General features: G+C 43.3%; 1 protein-coding gene across 4 annotated transcripts in view; it reads right to left on the bottom strand.

Annotated features, from left to right (window-relative positions):
* tle2b (TLE family member 2, transcriptional corepressor b) overlaps positions 1-15626 on the bottom strand; it is a 65751-nt gene extending 50125 nt beyond the window's left edge. For 2 of the 4 annotated variants that reach the window (XM_072439125.1, XM_072439124.1), the window contains exons 1-3: positions 14895-15146; positions 3362-3459; positions 2408-2471 (exon numbers count right to left, since the gene is read on the bottom strand). In XM_072439125.1, coding sequence (XP_072295226.1) covers positions 2408-2471; positions 3362-3459; positions 14895-14918 — 186 coding nt within the window. In that variant the 5' untranslated portion in view covers positions 14919-15146. The other 2 variants (XM_072439122.1, XM_072439123.1) reach the window with 2 other exon arrangements.
* Positions 15627-23503: the final 7877 nt, after the last annotated feature.

Below are 23503 nucleotides of genomic sequence, written 5' to 3'. Positions count from 1 at the left end.
TTTTTTTTGCCTTCAAAGTAAAAAAAAATAAGAATTTGCCTACCGTCCTACCCACTTAAAAAATGTTGACTTGGGTTACAGCAAACAGAAAATTTATTTGGGGTAGCCTTAGATGTTTTTTTCCCTAAATTGTACAGCCCCAAATGTAAAAAAAAAAACATCAGGAATTCAACCAGGAATCCTGACTATATTGTTGCTTTTTCTAGTGTGCATCTCATCTCGTCTTCTATGTTCCAATATCACAGTTTGGGTTGGAGGTGGAGGCCTGAGCGCAAAATTTAAAAAGGTGCAGAATAGTCACAGTAGCAGTGCAGCGTGGTGGAAACAGCCGTGTGTGTGCGTGCGTGCGTGCGTGCGTGTGTGCGTGCGTGCACCGGGGCTAACAAGCTAAATATAGCCTTCTGGGTTATCTCCTCTGTGGGCGCAGCCAGGCCGTTGTTGCTTCACATTATTTTCGTGTCTGTGCGTGCGCTCTCTCTTTCTCTTCATCCCTTTCTTTTGCATCACCACACATCACTATCTCCCTCTCTTTGCTCATTTGATTCATCCTACCGTCCTCTCCTCTGTGTGCTCCTCTTCCATCCTTCTCTGCTCTTTCATTCCCCATCTCTTTCCCCTTTGTACTCTTCCCTCACCACTGGATTTCAATTTTTTTGGCCTGACTCTCTCCCAGAGTTATCGTTCCTTCTCATTTTCTGTCTCTCTCTTCCTGGTGCTAGAGCCACACTTCCATGGCAGAGATCCAGCTCAAGGATTACAGCCTGCAGTCCTAGCCCATGTTTGTATGTATGGATGAGTGTACAGAACACATGGGCTTCTCTGACCTCAAAGCCCACTCACTGCCAAAGGGAGCTGTTAAAAAGACTAGAACACAGCGATTCAGGATCAGGATTCTGGTGTTGTCGCTCTGTAGTTCACTACTGGTCACAAAGGCCGTGACATTTAAATATGCACAAAGTTCACTCAAATGTCACCTATGGCCCCGTCTATGCAAAAAGGTAGATCCAGACAGGCTACCTTTGTTAAGTAAGAGGTGTTTGCTGCACTGTTATTGTAGAAAACCGCAGCTGAAACTGGGAGTGCCGGAGAGATTAGGGAAGTGGGTGTTCCAAGGCGTTTCTTTGTGTGTGGTTCCCACTCAGGGAAGTTTAAATGTACTTCTGTCACAAGCTTTGGGATGCTGGGTGTTGAAATTGTGGTTTTCAAACACTGCATAATTGAGACTTGGGATAAACAATTATAGGACAATGGCATCAAGAATTAAAGGCCCCAAAAATGTCTGTGATCCAAACCAGGTATCCAACATTGTCGTCAAAGGAACAATCCATAATATGCATAATTTTAGTATCTAAATTAGTTCTAATCAACGATTTACATGGTTATTTTTATATAAGGCTCTAGCTATTCCTAAAGCTTCTCTGTTCATTTAAAAATCCTTCTTGCTTGTGTCATGTTGTTTTCATGAAAGTAAAATAAAGATGTGGAAGTGTTAGGTCTGTGCACCTGCTGCACATATTTACCTGCTTTCTACTGCATATAAACAGTCTATCTCCTGTGTGCTCATATTATTTTATCTGTGAGCTTTTGCTTACTCCCTCTTCTACACTCTGCCTCCGTCTGTGTGCTGCGGTGCTCACAGCCCTGATCCTGACCACTCTCCCAAGTTTATGAAATGCTAGCAGCTTAGCAGATGGTGCATATCGTATTCTGTTCAGCTCGCTGTGGGTTTGTGTAGCACAGACGAAGGCTTACGATACATGTGCGCCTTTAGTCGCACAGACACACAGGGAGCTCAGGCTGATAGAGAAAAAACTGGAAACAGATGAAGCAGCGCAGGGCTAAACACGGGTGCAGACATGGTGAAAGAGAAGGAGATTTTGAGGTATGACCAACAACAAGGTTAGAATTTGTTACCAGGGAAACAAAACCAGTAATAATCTGGGATGTAATTAATTAATACCAAACATATCAGCATCAAATCGTATTATTTTTTTCCGTTTTAGGGGAGTTAATGGATTAAAAAACAGTAAAATATAATTCTTACAATGAAAATGAACTATTGAGACAGCATTGTCATGTGTAGAACAATCACAAACAAGAGAGTTCTGCTGCTATGCTTAACTTGCTTTCCATTCATAAAAAGTTAAATTGTGTCTTTAAACTCAATGTAATGAGCTGAACAATTTTGTAAGAAGATACAGATTACTGGACTTATGGCTGAAGATAAACTATAAATAGCTTTTATTGTAAGCGATGCAAATAGTGTGTGATACCACTACACACAGAAGCCATGCACAGATGTCTGATTGTAATGAAGGAGCCCATCACAGAGTGGTCACAGCCTCTGCTCACTGAGGTTTGGCTCTAAATCAGAGTTAGGAAAAGGGAAAGGCCTGATTGGACTCACCATGATGTAGTGCCGCTGCATCTCAGTCTTCTCACTGGCCAGTTTCTCACACTCCAGCTTCAGGCTGCAGCAGGCACAGGGGAAACCAGTTAAAATGGCTTATTTGCATCCATTGAAATAAATTAGCATTAAATGCTAATTTATTTCAGTGTAGGACAGAAATTTTCTGTCCTACACTAGCTACTGCTGAGGTCAAATGTAGTTTAACATTGCGTGGAAAAAGGATTTGTTTACATATTTTTCCACAAAATATTCTGTTGGATGTATGGTAAATGTCCATAAGTACAAATAAGAGCTCTGTGGCTCGACACTTAATGTTTAACATGATGGCCACTTTCCAGTTACAATAGCAATGTGACAGACATTAGCATAGAATCCATACATGGTTAATTACCAAATAGTGTTATTTTCCGTGTAAAGACGTGATTATTAGTCATTAAATTAATTATAACATATTTGACTTTGTTTAACAAACAGTTAAAGTCAAAAACCATTTATCTTACATTATAAATATTCATGGCAAAGTGTTATTATTCCAAATAGAAAAAAAATCAAAAGATATAGTGTCTCAACCAGACTTGGAGAGACTTATTATAAAACGGCTGTAGAACATCCAGAACCAGCCTCCTGCTGGTGCCCAAAGCCAGGACTAAAAATGGGGAATTTCAGTTTCATGTAGCTAAAATCTTCCTGAAGATGTGAGAGGCCTCTAATCTGACAATGTTCAAATCTAGGCTAAAAAACATTTTGTTTAGCGGTGCAGATCACTGAAAGATTTGATTTGCACTCTATTCTTTTATTTCTTGTGTGATTTTAATGCATTATTTCTGTCATGAGAAGCACTTTGAAATGCTCGGTGTATAAATTGTGCCCTTTGCCCAGCACAACATACCGGCTGTTTTCACACTTTTTCATGATTATTATATTATTGATCTTAAGTTGAAATATTTTTACCTATGATACTGAGCCTGAAGAAACTGGAACTCCTCCTTGATCCTGTCCAGTGTCTCCAGGACGGTGAACTTAAAGGACTGGCCAGGTTGCAAGGGGACCTGCAAAACATACACACAAGTATCACACCTTTGAGCGCCACACAGTGAAAAGATGTATCTGTACTGTGTAAAAGTAGTGGATGAGATATACAGTATGGGCTGCATTCACACATGGGCCATACCAAGAACAAAAGGTGAAGAGTAAAAGTCGCTCCATGCCATCTAATTACCGAGTATGCACAGTCTTTCCGTCAGATTCTCCCATGGTAGTTCACTAATATATTCCTACATAATAAAGTAGTAACATCAAATTACTAACCTTAAGAGAATAGTTATGTTTCCTCACCCGCAACAAACTAAAAAAGCCCTATAAAAACACGGCTCCCCCAGGGGTGCCCCGCTCCGCTCCCCAGTGCTCCCTGCTCAGTGTGAAGTCTGGAAACAAGGCCACTGCGGTTGTTTGTTGATGTTTACAGGCGGTGAAATCTAGAGTACGTCTCAAAAGTCTCAGAGGATCACTTTATTCAGAAGGAGAGCAGCATTTGCCTATTTGCTTGTGGTCTAATTGATGGGAGCTCCAGGCGATGGAGACGCCTGTAAAGTAAGCAGGGGGTGTGAGCCTCTGCCCGGCATCAAACACTGGCCAAACGCCCGTGTAGGTAATACATTAGTAATTACACTGCTTACCTATTAGTTATACGGAGATCAAACACACTGGTTCTTACAAGTTCGCGATTGATGTAAAAGGGCTCTATGTAACTTTTCTAGTGGCAGGTCTATTACATGCTCGTCTCCATGGAGATGTTATTGCTTTGCCAGGATGTTCAATGGTAATGAAATGATTAATCTCCATGAAGGCAACGCCACTAGGTCAAGTTACAGGTCAGACTTTTGAGCTGTAATTGAATATAATAACTGTAATACAATGACCCGCTGTGTAGGGCTGTACTCAAAATATTGATACGAAAAATAATGACTAATTAATTGTAAGCGTGCGCAAAGCAAACGCTCCAAAACCACCCTCTGACAGTGGTCTGCCATCACAGAAGAGACCACTGCAGGAAACACAACAAAAACTCCTCTGTAGTAAAAAGACCCGCGTCTGCTGGCCAGTTTATTTAAACATCTGTATTCAAATGCATAAGCGTCCAACTAGAGGCGTCAGGAGTGAACGCAGCATAAGAAACTCTAATAAGGGCCATCAAATCTCCTCAAAGTCCTTTAAAACACCGGTTTGAAGGGAAATCCATGTGTTGTGGATCCTGTATCGTGATACTTGTATTGTGCGGTACTAGGCACGTCCGGAATACTTTGCAACATTTCAGGCAAAGCAAATCTATCTTCAGAAAAGTTACATAATGCATCTTTATATAAATGCTGATTGTAATGTTTCCTTTTTTAAGTTTCCGACTGTACACTCAAATGCAAATATCTTTGACAGTCAAATAATGTAGGATTAATATTAGGTAAAAATAAGGTAAATGCCTTGTGTGCTGTACATTATATTTGGTATTTACTCAAACAGAGCCATGCCATGCAGCCAGTGCTGTACTGGGAGGTTACTGGCTTGTAGCTAAGGCTAAAAGATTGTTGGTTTCAGTGGTGGGGCTTCATTAGTCTAGACAAGCACAGTTCAATTAGATTTCAATTAGTCCAACACTGGAGGTCAGAGATGCGCTGGCTTCCTCAGTAATTAATCCGCTGAAACTCAGAGCTAAAGTGAGCTGTAGTGGGGACATAGAGATGGCTGTATGTGCGAGTTGTGTCCATCCTTTGGGGGGAGGAGGGGGAGAGAGAGGGGGAGGAGGGGGAGAGAGAGGGGCGACTGCCAACAGATCCCCACTGACCTTGATTCACACACAGCACTGATATGAGGGGGGCATGAGGGCATTTACTGCTACACAGACACAGACAGACAGACACAGACACAGACACACCAGACCAAAAAACAAACACACACTAGACACACATGTTGGGTTTACATGACTTATGGGGACATTACACTTGCCTAACCTTAAAAATGCATTTTAAGAAAACAGTCTTTGAGGTTACAGTGCTTCATATAAAGATATGGATACATTGGAATGTAGTAAATAAGAACACATTAGGAGCAGATTGGACAATTTTGTTGAAAGAGCAAAAGTTTTGTCTGTATTGTCTCACCTTAATATGGTCTTCTATTAAAACTAGTTAGTATTAGTATCTGGGTTCCAACAACCCCACCTAAAAAGTTTCAGAGAGCACCTTTAACTTTAAACCATGTAGATCTAATAATAAAGGATTAATGTCGTGGAGACCCGATTGTTGCCCCCACGAGGGCGACAGGTTCCATGAATTAAGTGTATATAGATTTGAGTCCCCACAATGTAATAAATATCTGGCCAAACACACATAGATCTGAGTGTGTGACAAGAGGATGGATGGACGGCTGTGTGAAGCCAGTGATGGACAACCCTGACAACCATAGAGAAATGAGAGGGAGGCGCATAGAGACGGGTGACGAAAGAGCGTCTGAGAAAGAGAGAGAGAGAGAGACGAGTGATGAAAGAGTGTCAGAGGGAGGGGGAGAGAGAAACGGCTGATGAAAGACGGTTTGAGAGAGAGAGAGAGAGAGAGAGAGAGGGGAGAGAGCCGGCTCATACAAGAGTGTCTGGAGAGACAGAGAGAAAGAGTGACGGGTGATAAAAGAGTGTCAGAGAGAGACGGAGAAAGACAGAGAGAAAGAAAGAGGGAGACAGAGAGGCGAGAGAGAGCAAGAGACAGAGAGGCGAGAGAGAGAAAGACAGAGAGATAGAGAGAAAGAGACGGGTGATAAAAGAGTGTCAGAGAGAGAGAGAAAGCTGGACAGAGACAGAGAAAGACAGAGAGAGAGACAGAGAGGCGAGAGAGAAAAACAGAGAAACAGGGAGAGAGCGACAGATACAGACAGAGAGAGAGAGTAGGGCTGTACTCTCGATACACTATTGTGTAAAGGATACACATATTGATGCAGGGTGTTTCCTGATACTTTAAAACAGCATACATTCCTGATAAATGGCCGAGTTAAAGCACCACACCTGCTGACCACCGCATTAAGGCCGAATCGGATGAACTGACAGGGTGAATTATTCATAGGAAACTGCATTTCAAAAATCAAGGATATTATGAACATGAAAAAAAAAAACACTGGTTTCCAAGGACGTGTGTGAATGTGGACGCGTATCGTATCAAGTTCAGAGTATCGGGTGCGTATAGTATCGTGAGAGAGAGAGACAGAGAGAAAGTAAGAGAAAGAAAGACAGAGATGAAGAGAGAGATGGGGAGGGGGACAGAGAGAAGAGAGAGAGAAAGACAGAGGGATGGAGACAGAGAGATAGATAGAGACAGAGGCAAGAGAGAAAGACAGAGATAGAGACAGAGAGGCAACTGCATTTAAAAAAATCAAGGACATTATGAACATGAAAAAAAAACACTGGTTTCCAAGGACGTGTGCGAATGCGGACACGTATCGTATCAAGTTCAGAGTATCGGGGTGCGTATAGTATCGTGAGAGAGAGAGAGAGAAAGACAGAGAGAAAGAAAGAGCAAAAGGCGAGAAAGAAAGACAGAGATGAAGAGAGGGATGGGGGGAGGGGGTGGTGGTCTGACACTGCGGGCGGAGGAGGCTGAGGATCTGCTACAGTCAACACACTGAGTCTCTCCAGTGTCCGCTGCTCGTGGTAATAGCGCTCCACCATCTGCTGCCAGCCACACACACAGACAAAGTGCTGCGGGCGCGTTACATCAGCGACACTAAGTCATCTAACAAAGCCCATAGTCACAAATCAGGATTAGACCGGATCTGAGGGTCCGAGAGGGTGTGCGAGCGCGGCACTGATAGCAAGCGCGCGCACACACCACTAACCGCTACGCCGCTGTCGGACAAAATGTCTTAGTTTTTGATTTTCGGCTTGTACCCTGCTCAAAAAAGGGGGGGGAAACACACACAAAGAGAGTTGGAAGCTCCTGGGGGGGAAAAGCAGACGGATTTCGTGCCCACGCTGATCCCTGCCCGTCAGAATAAAAACACCAGAGTGGAAAGTCAAATTAGTGCGTTCTCGTTTGGAGTCGAGCCCCTGACGGGAACAGTGCGCGACGTTAGCAACACGGACAAACAGTGTTTCCATAAGACGTACGAACAGTTGTTTTTCGTGCGAGTTGCGACAGATGGCGGCGCGCAGACTGCGAGGAGTCCGATCCGGGCCAAACGGGCCAAAAAAACCCGCCCTCTGTCTGTGTGTTTATGTGCGAGCGAGAGATACAACGGCACCGCGCTGAAACCCAAAACTGATCCGGTTAATCTGGGAGCAGGACGAGGAGCTGCCGGAGAGGAGGAGGAGGAGGAGGGTGTTGTTGCTGTGTCGCGGCGAGGGGGCAGAAGTCAATCACAATTTGGACGAAGCTGGCACAGGGCGCACTGGGAATTAGGAAGGGATTATCTGAGGGAGCGAGGGGCGAGGCGGATCACATAACGGGACGAGAGCCGGGTGCGCCCACTGTAACCGTCACCTGTCTGTCGCTTCTGATCGTGTGACGTGATGTCACGAGGAGCTGGACTAAAACGAGATTGTTAGCGTCGAAGAGCAGTTGTTAAAACATAAGTCGGGGGATTAAAAAAGGCGGTTTGAAATGGAGTGAATCGGTCGAATCTACGATATATCGGCGGAAACGGATGCTAACCAGTGCAAAACCATACAAAACCAAACTTTATTCACCTTTTTATGAACGACAATTTAACCAGCCAGTTTTTTTTCCTGTAAAAGAGGCTGAACTCGATGCGTTTCCTCTATGTAGCTGAGCACAATTCGTTTTGCTCCAGTGCAGATGGTTGTCAACGCAGCTGTCCGGGTCAAAACGAGTCCACAAAGTCTGTTCCGCGTCTGATTATACAGTGTTTTACTCTCCCGAAACCAGGAAGTGCGCTGTTGGCCTTCCTGTTGTTGTTGTTGTCGTCAGCTTTACAGCTCGGGCGTCTGAACGTTGTGGAAAAGCACTTATAAAATCATCACGGTGAATAATCAGGAGGCTTGGAACACGTGAGGAAGTGTGAGAAAGGCGTTTGGGCCGCAGCAAAGAGTTTAAAATGAACTACTTTTGGTGTTTTGTACGTTTTTTTTTTAAGACTGTAAAATCTGGTACAGCGCCTTTTAACAACTGCAAACATAGCATACTTATAAGTTAAATAATCGTGTAATAAACTAGTTTCTACACCACAATGATGATAATAATAATAACAAAGGAAATGTTTCATAATGATTTCAACACAATCTAATATGACCACGTGGTTCAAATTAGTATCTATAGTTTAAATTTGAGTTAGTATCGATTATCAATCAGTACGTGGGTATTTTTCTGTTGACAACATCCCTACGTTTGGATATACTCTATGAATTACATCTGGTTTCCTAAAGGCATTTGTGATACAAGCACTTTATTTGGTTTATTTGGTGAAACCCGGGATATTCCAGGAGTTCAAAGTCGGTTTTCTCTGTTCGCTGTGACTGAAGCAGACGCACGTTTTCCCTCCGGCGCCGGATCCACCTCCCAAACTGATCCAGATGCGAGTCCGCGAGCGATTGCGGGAGAGAGAAGACGGTTCCATCGGTCGGCTGTCGAGCTCGTGCCACACTTCCGCCCTAAACCAATAAACGGAGCGGCACGTCTGGGCGCGCCGGGATCCATCTCAGCACCTACCGAACAAACATTTAAACAATCCTTTCCGTCCTTCTTCCCTCTGTCGTCTTATGGCTTTTGTTCGTGCATTTGCCGCTTCATCTGTGCGACAAGTAGAGGCACATAAAATAATAATTGGCTGGTGAAATATTAAGGAAAAGGCGGAGGAATAGATGAGAAGGCGTGGCGGTGGCGGGGCCCCCGGTGTACCCATCCCGTGTGTGTGTGTGTGTGTGTGTGTTGGCGCCGTGATGGGCCCGTGCTACAGCTCATTGGTTTGAATTGTGTGGAGATGAAAAATGCAAGTGCTTCAGGAGGAGGAGACGGAGGGAGAGAAATGTAACCACGGCCGTCAAACTTTCCATCTTCTGCCCACGACCTCAACGTTTTATCCTCGAAACGCAGAGTCGGACTTTTGCGCGCGGGTCGACCGAAACGTTACAAATTATTCAAAATTCAAGGTGCTTTTGGAAATCCAATAAAAATGCAAGGGCGTAAAATAAACATGACGAGACAGAGAACTACAATTCAGAACGCTGAATAACTTGAAGTATTTATCGTCATGAATAATAGTAATTCTTTGTCACGTTACACTGGACAGAAACGGTAACAGATGGGAACAGGAATAAACATAAAAGACAATACTCTGGCAGCATTTAAATGTATCTGAAACAAAAAGAGAAACAAATCAAATTCTAGTTTATTCTACTGCAAAAGGAAAAGAAAGACAAATAAAGTCCTGGAGTAAGTCGCGGACGAAGCTCGTCACTGACTAAACGCCGTTACCACAACAGCTCCTCACCAAGTCATCGGTGGATTACAAATCAGGCCGACTGGCTGTCAAAGGAGGACCTGGACAATATCCAAGCGTCGCTCTGATCGTTTCTTTGAACAACAAAGACGGGAGGATTTGGGGATAGAAAATGTCCTGTTTTCATAAATCAGAGGACGGGGCGTAATCCGTTTTGCCTAAATGGAGGCGCATCAGGACGTTTCTGCTCGTTTTCTGGGTCGTCCCCGTCGCAGCTGTATTGTCGTAACCTGGCTTTTATTTTGGCGGGGTCATCTTCTGGGGACGCGCTCTGAATTTAACGTACACAAGCCTGGGAGACGAGGAGGAGGGGAAAGCAAAACGCCCATACCATTCATCATTATGTGGCTTTTATTGCATCGACAAATCCTGTGGTCTGGAAAAACAAGGACACATTTGGTGCAAGAGGAAAGACGCACGCCTCCGGAACCAGAACATGTCACTCAACACGTGTCGACCCGTTTGGAATCAATATCGAAACAGTCAAAACGTGCGTCGTTGGACTCATTAACTCACGAGGCACTTCAATTGCCACACATCCAGCGCAAGTTTGGTTCGTGCGGCTGCAAAAACACACTCAAGGCCAGAGCAGCCCACAAGAAGCGCGGCTGCACAATTGATTACAACTATTTTCCAACCGTTTTATGCCGCGCCAAATGAATCTTGGAGCCTCACTCGCTTTGAGCGGCAACAATTTTCAAAGAATGCTGTCGAATTAATTCAATCAGGGGCTGTTATTGTTGTTTGCCTTTTCCTAATCTGTTGAAAAGATTTTAAAGGTGGTTAAAATAAAACAAAAGAAGTGCACTTTTGTTGGTTAGTGTCCTTTGTTTAGCAAGTTTGAACCGTTTATAAGTTGATGCATCTTTAAAGCTGAACATGTAGACACTAATACACTATTATTCTATGAGCAAACAAGACACTAGAGGCGGGCAATGTATCAAAATGTAGATAATATCAAAATAATGTTGTTTTGAAGATATGTAATATTTTAATGTGTATTGTTTAGTAAAAATGCAACAAAAAGATTAAAAACAATAATGGAAAAAGGTTATGTTCAGGCTATAACGTGATAATTCTGCACGTTTGTTTCACTTTACAGATTAGTCTGATCATTAAACCTGCACCATTTAAGTTTCATTGACATTATGCTGTACCCCATAAGCAAATACTTCTAACACGCTCCAGTTTACGTCATGTTCTTCATATGGATATTGGCACGGTGCACTTTTTGTCATTAGGACTTGGGTCAACCACAATGTGAGCGTGAGGTTTTGGGGATTAGTGTTCTTTCCATAGACCCATTTGAATTCTGATGCGATCAAAACTCAAGGCAACCCCCTAAAATCCTCAGAGATCTACTTTTGGATTCCAACCCGGGCTTTTGGAACCAATCTATTGCTGGAACGCATCCAAAACTTTGTCCAAGGATACGGCATTAGCGAAGGGCATTTCCACGACTGCAGCAGCTGGTCCATAAAAAGATCTGGTTCCAATTTCCACTGGTTAACTTTGCGGACTCATTTTTTTAACCAATAACAGCGAGATCACGCCTTGAGAGAGCCATTCCTTTTCTGTTTTTTTACAGAGCACCTGCACATTTGGTTCAACCGGAGTGCGCAAAGACGCTTCAAATACCACTTCTCCAACTTCACATCAGAGTCGTGTAAAATGCAACGTTCCTCTCCTCGTGCTGGGGGCGTGGCGGCCAATCAGGAGCCTGCACATTTACAGCTGAAGCAGAGGTCAACCTAGGACATTATTTATTGTTATTGTCGCAGCCCCCAGCACACCTCTTCCTCCTCTCATGTCGCTTTTACAGGAACACAAGGACAACCGCTAAAGCATTTACATTCACACGGACACAAAGGCATGAATTATACGTTCACACGTTTTAATCTACGCACGCCGGGAACAGTAACACGCTGCAGCAGAGCGCACAGTTTGTACAAAGACACACTTTTCCTTCACAACACGCACACTTCTGATCGCTCTCGCCACAAAAATCCAGTGGAACCAATTACGGCTCAGCTCGCCTGGCAAATCAGACCGCTCCTCCCAAAGAGACCGGGAACAAAGTCTGCGATGATGAAAAGTAACACACAGAGCACGAAGCCTGGATGGCCATTTCATGTGCTCGGACCAAGACGGTCGAGCGGAAAGAGGACTGAAGAGGGCTGAAGAGGATTGAGGGGAAACGCGCAGTTACAGTCCACGCGCACCGCTGGGATTGACAATAAAACTTAATGGGAACTTACGGATGCACTTTGAGTTTCCTCTCTATATCTAGGCAGGCTTTTTAACACTTAGCTCTGATATTTCCCGTAAAAAAAACTCGGAATAGCTTGTGTGATCGGATGAGTAAAATACCGGCAGGCTTTAGTTCTGATTAAACCAACAGAGGGCGCAATGAAAAGGCGAGTAGTTTGTGACGAGCTACAAACGATGTCTACAAGGTTCGATTTAGTTATTCGATGGGACATAATGAGACGGGGACGGTGCACAGCCGACAGGGGAGACGCAGTGTACCAGGTTTTAGCACAATGTCCATTTCCACATGTCGTGGGGCGGGAGGAGGTTAAACAAGCTTGAACTGAAACGATCACAAGTTTGGAGAATGTGAACATAATAAAGTGGAGCGCTGAGCGGGCTAATCATGGCCGATTACTATAGGTGTTCTTGATGATGATGAAGACTATAATTTGGTTGGAGCTTAAAGACAATTTAGCAAAATACAGGCTGCCTAATTAGTTTACATCACACAGTAATAGCTTGTTGCCCGTCTGTGCATCGGCCCCATCTCCCAGCGGAAACCGAACAAGACTCAAACAAAAGGATGTTTATTGTCACCGTCGATGAGCCGGACAAGCCTGGCGTACTGAAACCACCTCGAGACATACCTTTCTTCTAGACAAGTTTATATGTTCATAATTCATTCAATCTGATCTAATAATACAAGGGAAAAACTTTGAGACACATCGTGCCGTCGCTGCACAAAATGTGGATTCGCATTTCAACCGTTTTGTTGGTTTGAAAAGAAACGATGTACGACAAAGCTCAAGAAACGATACCCTGCGTCGTCTCTATAGCGTCGTCCCCGTTTGGAGCGGCGCAAACGCTCACTTTCCTCGGAGACAAAAGCCTGGCATGCACAGGGACACGCGGCCTCACACCTCAGCACGGCTCACATTTCACAGCAACGCCAGAGAGGTTCGCACACACACAGAGGCGAAACGGAGAGAGACGGTGGTGGAGGAGCAAGAGCCATCGATCGGTGGCTCAATCTACTACTCAACTTTATAACAAAAAGGCGGGAGATCTCAGCTGGAAGCCTTCTGATGGACCACAACACAAGCAGCTTCACACAAACCTCTTGTCACTTTCTATTCTCCCGCCGCCGCCACGACTCTCTAAGAACTCCGTCTCTATACTTTTTTCATCTTACACTTTTTCCATCGTCACGCTGCTTTCCTGGTCCCAGCTCTTGCCCCCTTGCGTTATAATTGATTCCTCGCGCTCTCTCGTCTTGCGAAAGTGTTATTCATAATTCTGTGTGATAGCTCGTTGGCTGGCTCACAGATAGAATGACTGGAGAGGCTGAAGTGTCCACTGACCTATTTGTAGCAGATACAAAGAGACTGATAACCAAATCTGATTATAGCAACCGGACCGGGACCCCCCCTTCTGAAACAAGTGGTCTAAACCGTGCTCAGCCTAAGCCGCCATTCATCCTCCTGTGTGCTTTTCGGTCCTTGTGGTTAACCTTTATTTTAGCAGGCGCGTGGGGGGGGATGACTGGCAAATTGTCCCCGTCGATGAAGGCTGAATGTCGAGACGGATTTTGAGGCGGCGTTAACTGGGGAAGGAAAACATAAACTTGCGAACTTTTGGTGAGGTAACGGAAGAGATTGAAGGGAAGTCCGACTGCTCATTAAGTCGTCTGTGCGCGTGGTGTTTGCCCGGCGACGGGGTTACGCGAACCTGACAGGCCAGACGGTAATGTTGAACAGATGTGGACATGCCGCAAACATTACCGAGCTCGAATACTTTCAGAGTTAGCAAATGCCGCCAACACAGCGAGCCTCGCAGGCATTAGACTTTAGCAGAGAGGTGTAACAGGGGGGCCAAAACGCCCCAAAACACACCCCAAACACCCCGAAACACCCCGAAACACCCCGAAACACCCCGAAACACCCCGAAACACCCCGAAACACCCTGAAACACTCCCAAACACTCCCAAACACTCCCAAACACTCCCAAACACTCCCAAACACACCGAAACACACCGAAACACACCGAAACACTCCGAAACACCCCGAAACACTCCGAAACACTCCGAAACACTCCGAAAACACATCAAAACACCCCAAACACCCCTTTCTTTCTCCCAGTCTTTTTTTTTTTTTTTTACAGTATAGCGTAAACCGCATACTTTGTAGATGGACAACTACAGTAGGTGGCGGTAAATGCACCTTTTCAGTTGGCTGCCAACCGCCATCAAAAGCAACAACAACAACAACAACAACAACAACAAAACCTAATTTTAGACTAGACAAGACAAGCCTCTAACCAAACACTGCCTGAAAAGAAGGGAACAACTATTAAACTATGCGACAGATGTAATCATATTTTATTGATTGGCGCATTCTTTACAACAACATACAAACCGCCTCGAGTTTGTGACCAGCTTTACCAAACTGAACTTTCTGAACGACCAAACAAAGTTAATATAATATGACAAAAAAATAAAGATGTACTTTTCAATATTTTTTTTGGGACTACAGACTGAAAAAAATATACTTTTTTGCTTCTAAAATCCATTTATAATCATCTATAATCTTCGGATTATATTGTGACCTGAATAATCACGATTATCGACTGACCAAATAAACTGTGTAATAACTAAAGGAAGCGACTATTAGAATAAGTGACAACAAGGGCAGCGGCGTAAAGACGAGGACGTGTGGACGAAGAGTGGTGTGGAGGTACGTACCGGATGCCTGCCCTGAGGGTACATGATCCCTGGAGAGGAGAGGCTGCCAGTCCGTTTGATGGCCAGGTTCGTGCCCTGGCCCTCCACTTCTCTGCCCTCCACTGGTCACTCTTCTCGCTCAGACGCTTGGTACAAGTCTTTGCTGCCGGGTAGAAGTCCTCGTTCTCAGTGTCCTTTACAGAGAGTTCCTGCCGACACACATTCAAGCGTTGCCTTTCTGCATTTATCCAACATGATAAAAACAAGAGCGGCTGTTTTGACCTCCTCCTTCGTCGGCTGCGTTTCCCAAAGACTTCTCCCCTCGCTGGCTCGCTCTTCACCTTGTATTCCTGGCTCTGTGATCAGTCAAGGTCCACGCGTAGTGACATGACAGGGGTAATTTCATCCAGGCGAGCCCCCCCCCACCGCCGCCGCCGCCGCTCTCCTCCTCAACTCCCCGCCGCAAGTTTCTCCACCTATGCGTCCGAAGGCACAACATAAACACAAACAGTCTTCTTCGGGAGCTTTCTTTCCTCTCGCACAATCTCTGCTGACACGCTGAGGTCCTGACTACTGCCGCAGAAAGAAGGAGGATGAGAAGAAGGGAGGGGAGAGGGAGTAAGAGCTTTGTTTTTAATCTAAATGTGGAAAAAAGAAAAACGCGAGAGGAAGGCAGGAAAGAACAGCAGGTCAGTGGAGGATCCAGCGGGCTTTTCAGCAGCAAGCCCTAGACTGTAATATATTGTGCCTGTTGGCTTGAACACAAACAGGACAGGCTGCTAAAGCTGCTCTTAAGGTGGAGCGAACAGCCAGTGACGGAGCAGTGCAGGGAGGAGGGAGGAGAGAGATGGATCCATTTTCAATTGTGGTCAGACACACAAAGCGATCAGTCATGCACAAAGCTCCGACTGATATGAATCGCACTCGCACAGACGCGCTGACACAAATACATGACAGCTTATGTGGACGCACTTTGCATTAGCGTAGCAACACACACACGCACACATACGACAGCAGAGGAACGGGTTTATTACCCAGATCAACAACTGATTAGACGTCTTTATGATGACATTTAATTGTGTGAAGGGCCAGGTGTAAATGCACTGAGGAGGCACCAGTAACGCAAGATGATGATTGGTACAAGTGTTCGTCCTATTTTTCTGAAAAGTCTCCACTGTATGATGTAATTTAGCCTTTGTTTTTGTGAGCACAGGGGAAAACCCTCACAGGGGTTCGTTTAACGTAAGGAAGTTACATTACTGCTGTTTTGCAGAAAAATATCTGCAATTCGTGATACGAGACAGAAAAGAGGAAACTAAAAACCTTAGCCAGTAAGTTTCTATACTCATTTATGCTACATACTTGCAACCATGTAGAGTAGTCACATGTTACACCAAGAAACTGAAATCAATCAATCAATTTAGCTCAAATAATAAAAGTGTAATATACAGTAAGTGGATATAATATACTCCACCATTGTCAACAATAGCAGCTATTTAGGTTCATGTCATTTGTAATGGACACACAATGGAGCCTAACAACGAGGAGAGACTCGCCTTACATGGCCACACATACAGTCTCTGGAAGGGCATCCAGCATAAATGCAGAGCAAAATCAATATTCAGGACAAATGCTGAACTTGTGCAGTCAAATTGTTGGTCACATTAGGACAGTTTCTAATGAACTAGCTGAAAATAGCCGCACTACTCGAGGATGAGCCATCTTTTACCTCCTGGCTCTAGCACATGTTATTTACAGACCTGTACAGTCCGCAGCAGAGTAGTTAAAGTCTTTCCATGTAGAGAGCTCCAGACTATCCCAGCAGTCTTTTGGCGCTGCTTATAATGAGTTTATCCAGGGCAGCTCTGCCTTTGAACTTGATCAAACGGCCATTAATCCGGCAGCATTGAATGGGACACAGTCAACCCTGGCATCCGTGGAGGCTTTCCAGTAAGACACAAACCACATTTGATAACAAGTGGGTTAACCCAAGGGCAGTCCCCGAGCCTCAATTAAGGTCACCACCAGCAGCGTCGCATTATCCAATGCAGCGCGTTAACAAACACTACGGATCCTTTTAGGAAACATTAGCTTCACCATTTAACCCAGGCTTGAGCGCTGACTCTAACTATACATTGTTTTGGAGTCGCAGTCAGGAAATTGTATACATCAATAAGTGAGTATCAAGTGTCATGGCGCTGGCAAAAATCTGTCAAACCTCTATACAAAGAAGTCAGAGTAAACATCTCCATTGGTGAACAGGCAGATTCCTTATAATCCCAATAAAATAATTTGTCGGTTGGACCATTGAATAAGACTAATGATTAAAAGACTACAGTCCTATTTGGAACTGTAAAGGTGTGTCAACAGTGCAGCCATTTCTTCATCTTGTAGAAAGGAGTATAACCACTTCTAATAACGGCAGTCATCTAAATTACAAACCATTTATTCTGAAAAAGGAACATCCTCCCACGCTGAATAAGAAGTAGACCATGAACAACTCAGTAAAGCGCTCTCACACCTTGACCAAATTAGAGTTAGACATCAGATCCGCTGTGTTTAAACTGCAGCGGGCTACAAAGACCACCTGCTCTAAGGTAACACATTAACCCAGGAGAACCACAGTCCGACACAAGGATCTTCCCCAGCACAGACTTTACACATTCTTACTCCGTCAACTCTGTCCCATTTTTGCAGTAACAACTTCATCATCTTTTGAAGGCTCTTTCACCAAAAGCAAACTGTTTGTACTAATCTGCATTACCTACTGGTCTAGGAGAGATTAAGAAGGTAATTAATCCCCAGACTCCTCGCATTATGGTTCCGACGTCCAAATGGAAGCAGATTAACAGTAGGACAACTGTGAGTGTTGCTGGATGTTACTAATAATAACAATATAGTCTTGCATAGGTAAGCTTGTCCAGGCACTCAAAGATTTCTTCACAATTCCATGCAATATTAAGTCACTCTGTGGTATAAGACACTTCTATAGGCACATTAGACCTGCAACTAGCAATTAATGGAATAGTCGCCTAAACACGATTATTCCGATTAATCGTTGTAGCCCTAAGCCATAGCCGCCCACTGACAGAAGGCTGCCAATCTGTGCAATCAGCAGAGTTGGGAAGTAACTGAATAATACATGCACCAAAAATATGTATTCAGTGTATTCACATGCAACTGTATTTTGGTGGTTGCTCATCCGTTTGGGGGTTTTCAGAGTGCAGTTACCTTTCTAAAATCAGAGGAATAGATTGCATTTATTGTATTTGTATTCAATGCCGGTATTCACTGTTGTATAACTAAAAACATTAAAAGTATTCGTCCCAACACTGGCCATCAGCCCCTCTGGAAAACAACAATCACTCACTCGTCACATTTAGGAGGGTGAGATGTCTTGCCCAAGGACACGATGGCGGTTCACACAGTTCTGAGTCGGGCTCTAGCCTCAGACCCTCACGCTCGGACCACTGCCCTGTCCCTCGGAGGCAAAGGGGAGCGTGGTGTGACTGACCTTGGGGACAGAAACATGATGTTGGTGCCGAGGAGCTCTCCAGAGGATGGCCAGCTCCAGAACCACAGAGGGACTTCACACTCTGTCAGCCTTCATTCACATCAGGCTCTGTAAAAGACATGCCCCCATGACTTTGATATGTTTGAGTGTCTAAGCATGCCAATAAAAGATAATCAAAACTATTATTCCATTTGCATATTGTGTAGGCTACAGGTTTATCTCGAAGATCATTTCCTCTACCAATGACAGCCCTCTCATTAACCTTTAATCTTTTTCATTGAAAACAGACAACCAACTAAATCTAATGAAGTGCATTGTTTTTCCAGTGTCCAATAACAGTTAATTAAAAAACTTAATTAAGCCAAAAACACTGGTAAACCTCGTGATTTCGATGCTCAAAACTAGCCTTTTCACATCTTACCTTGTTGAGGGAGAAACATGGAAAGATAGCTTACTGTGATGTGTCTTACAAACATTTTACTAAGAATGTGGAATGTCAGAACACGTTGCAGTGACGACATTACCACTCCCAAAACAACTAGAGAAGAGTCCGCTGTCCATAAAGTTTCGAAAGAACAAAAGTTCGCCGTTTACATCTCAATTTGCCTGCTCCAGAGTCACGCCGCATCTCCGCCGTTCCACCTTAACAGCGATTCCTGGTCTGAGAACTCACTCCGCGCTCTGATTGGACAACGGGCAGAGGAGTTTACCCAATCACGTCGCTCAAAGCCCACGTTGGGTCCTGACGTCAGCGGGAGACTCGGCCAATCGCAGCTGTGCCTGGCCTCTGAATGAGTGTGGGCGGTGGAAAAGGGGGCGGACGTGAGCGGCGCGTCTGTGGGGATTGTGGGCATTGAAGTCCCAATTATTCAGGCCGCGCGCGCGCGCGCGCGCACACACGCGGCAAACGCACGCGGCAAACGCACGCTGTCAGTCACGCAACATAAACGGTCAGTAAATTCCACCGTTAATTTCAATCCATATATTTGTACTGCGCACTCAGGACACAGCACAAACACAAACAGACAGGAGAAATACTGCTTGGAATTAGATACGCGTTTTATTCTTGAATGTGGTTGTGTTAATCAATTGTATCTAAAAAGAAACACAGCAGAGGAATGATTACCATTGACACTGAAATACAGGACTCATGTTGTAGGCTACTTTATTTACCACACTGTGAGCCATTCTCCAGCCTCTGAAGAACAACACACAGGGTAATCTTCATTGCAGAGGTGGGTAGTACTCAGTTACATTTACTTCAGTAACTTTTTGAAACTTGAGTACATCTGTGGGTAGTTTTTACTTCTACTAGTGTAGGAATAGTGTATGTAACAGAGTTCTTACTTGGCTAAAAGTACTTTTCCCATTATGACAACAACAAATGACAAAAGCTTTGGATAGTACTGAGTTTTTTGCACCGCTCCTCATAATTTGTAGGAGTTTTGTGCTGCTCAGTGGCCGGGTGAGAGCACATATGCCACAAGGTCAAATTGTGAGTGCTATTGTGAGTGCAATTCCAGCAATTTGCTGAATGTCCTTCCCACCTTTCATCCCAATTTCACTCTGCACAGTCCCATGTAAAGCCTGTTAACCAAAACATCCTTTTTGTAGCATATTGTGAGCATTATTTAATGTTTTGTCCTTTCAGTTACATTCACTTCAAATTATAAATCAGACACAGAGATAAATCTGGTTTCTTAAAGCCTTATAGTAGACTGATTTCTTGGATTACCTTTTACTTCTACTTGACTAATATTATTTTGAAGTAACAGTACTGAGTAATATTTCTGGCTACACGCTCTGCTTCATTGCGAATATCTTGTTTCAGAGTGATATTTGCCATGTGTCTGGACATGTTTGCTCGTGACAGCTCCACACAGACTGCGGTTTAGAATCTCGCGGCAGCAGAATAAATATAAATAAATAATATAAAATATAAAATAAAAGTAAATCCTGTCTTGTCTTTACTTGTGAGATGATTCTTTGTGTCCATGTGTTCTGCCGGCTTTAGAATTGTACCTATGTTGATTCACATTATTTAACAGCATTACACTACAGGTGGACGGCACATAGTTGTCCACACAGAAGGTTTTCCTCTGCTCCATCTTGTGGCTGGTCGAAATGTATTGGACTTCCATGAAACTACAGCAGAGGGACTTGACTGGACTGTTGTGTGTTTGATGGAACAGCATTTCAAACGATTCAATGATGACAAAAAACACAGAGAAAACAAGCAAAGTGAAACCGGCACAGAAGTGAAAACTATAAAATCATACAATATACAATAGTGTCTTTTCACATGCACCATTTGAAATAAAAGAAAATGAAAGAAAAGTTCAGCAGATGCGTAGTTCCATCCCAAATCTTTGAACACATGTTTTTACACACATGTCGAGAACTAAAGCCCAACAGTCTGCAAGGGCTGCACTGCAACAGGAAACAGCAGAGGCAGAAACTCGACCCGTATAATGTGTGAGTCTGGATACACTCGACACAAACTCTCACCGTGGATAAATAGACATGTTTACACAGGGCAGAGGATAGACACATGCAGCAAGAGAGGAAGGACCTGAGCACACGTGTGAGCCTTTGTGTGTGTCCGTATGAGAGCGAGTGCGTCTGTGAGAGAGTCGTGAAGTTTCTAGGGGTATAATTATGTTTGGATGATGGTTATAATGTAATATTCAATAATTGTTCATTGATCCTTTGTTGTGAATGGTTGAATTATGGTTATGGGCGGGAAACAGCGGTCTAAACAATGCATGTTAGTCCCCTTCAGTGTGGAGCGAGTACTGATCATTTGTACTCAACTAAAAGGGCTTGGCTATTAATATACAAGTACAACTGCCAAATTTGTAAGTAAAAGTATATACTACGCATAAAAATGACTATTCAAAGTAGGCTACGGGTTGCTCTTTACGCACTTTCACACAAAACGTTATTCATTACAACAGTTAAACCTGAATACAGTCGTTTTAAACCACAAATTGAAGGTCTGGTCTATGTATCCAGCGTGGGAAATGCAAAAAAGCCCTCAAAACACCACCATGAACCCATTTAATAGATGCAAATCCACAAAAGAAAGGCCCTATTTTTTATTTTTTTGTCAGTCTGGTTTATTTAATGTGTTTTTAATGTGCTATGTTTGCACAAATGAGCTGCTGCAACACAATCATTTCTTGAAACAGATGAATTAAGTATTCACCTATATATCTACAGTATATCCATATTGTTACCGCAAACAAAAAAAACATTGTTCATTATCTATTTCGATTCATCCAACTTCTTTCTGTAATCAGCAAAGCAACACATTTATGTATTGCACGCACTTGTAAAATTCCCAAATTGACATCATAAATGAAAATAAGGAGTTTCCACAAAGTAGATGTATTATAATATATATTCTGTGCAGTGGTTCTGACATGAGGCACAAAGCTGTAGCATTAGTTACATGTGTTTCCCTGCAGGTTGTTCTATAAATTAGCTTAGCCCGTGGCACTTCTGTGTGTGCTCCGCTCCACAGGCTGAAGTGTGAATAAGGCCTGAGAAGAGTTGACTATTTGTTTGACTATTCTTTATTATTGTCGGATTCTACAGAACACGACCAGAGAGCAAAAATCAAAATAAGTAGACATCAAGTAAACATCAAAATAAACAAAATCATGGCACATATATATTAAAATAAAGGTTCCACTTAGTCCAAAGTCTGTGAAATTTGTCCAGTTCCAAATTAAGTCTAAATGTATTTTTTTCCCATTTGTCTAATGTCTGTTTAAGTCTTTCATCTTGGATTAATTCTTCTTAGGATTTTCCATTAGCTTCCTTCACACAACTTTAAGGTACTCATAGATTCTTGTGTTTGGATTAATACTCGTCTTCTTCTACAACTATAAAACACATACATTTTTTTATGAACTTTTATTCGCTTTTTTTCATGCGATGATGGCGTTCCCTCATCGTTGTTACGAGTAGCATTTTTGATTGATTCAAAGTGGAGTAATTCTGAGTTGTGCTGTATTTAGTCCAGTCTTTTCCTTTTCCTCTGACATTTGAGGCTTGAGTGCTCAGAAAATGCCAGTTTTCACACACCCCCTACCTCATCCTCCTGCTCCTGTAACTACTTAGTTCCAGTTATTTAAAAAAATTCAGTCTCCGGGTCTTTACAAGTATAAATATAGAATAGAAACAGTTAGATTAGAATGAGCTGCTTGCTATGATGAAATGCATACTCTGTCTAATCTATGTTGCAACACTGGAATTTCCCCCATTGTGCGACAAATAAACGTTATCTTATTTTATCTTAAGGAGAGGCTTCCCAGTTTTGAACAGGAAGCAAATGGCCCTGTTTCTAATATTAGAATTATGGTGTACAACGAACACAATGTAAAATAATGATCTGTGTATTTTATAGCTTATTTCAAAATATCGTAAGAAAAGGACGGTAAAAAGCACAGACCCTAAAAGAAATGAAATAGAGTGTTCTGCTGACTCGAGCTGCACATGTCTTCTGGTGGAATGTCCTGAGGGAGATGTGATTGTAATGAAGCAGTGTTCCAGAGCTTTACCCAGGCTTGTTCTGCTCACCATTTCCTCACTCTGCAACCTTTTTATGAGGCTTTAAAAGGTCTTTATGTCTTCCAGCTCCAGCAGTCGGCACCCAAGGGCAGCCCTATGCTATGTCATCTACTGTACCCAGTAATGCATCAAGCACTGCCGCTGTGCACTTTGGAGCTTGTATGTGCACCTGAGTTTAGAGTTATTGTTAACCGTGTCTAATAAACTGTTGAATAATCAAGACATAACATCAAACATTGAGAACATACATTTCTATCAAGGAATAAGAGTCATAATTGTAAAGGTAACATTCCAGACTAGATAATATGCTGCGTTTTGCGGCATACCAAACGAAGCTCAGTAATTCGCCGTTGATGATTGCGTAGTTTGCGATTCAAATAGTAGTTGGTCCTGACAAATTGCAAGATTGTGCTGAACGTAGACCTGAGCAGGGAGAAAGAAAGTGACCCGCGAAGTCTAAAGAATAAAGCCTAAAGAATAAAGTCTAAAGAATAATAATTCTAATGCCCCATTCATTTCAATGGGGAAAAAGTACTAA

The sequence above is a fragment of the Eucyclogobius newberryi genome, unplaced genomic scaffold (assembly GCF_026437365.1).
Source record: "Eucyclogobius newberryi isolate DKJ021-1_F unplaced genomic scaffold, fEucNew1.0.hap1 SCAF_9, whole genome shotgun sequence".
Lineage (NCBI taxonomy): Eukaryota > Metazoa > Chordata > Actinopteri > Gobiiformes > Gobiidae > Eucyclogobius > Eucyclogobius newberryi.
The sequence above is the reverse complement of the archived record's forward strand: the minus strand, read 5'-3'. Positions and strand labels throughout refer to the sequence as shown.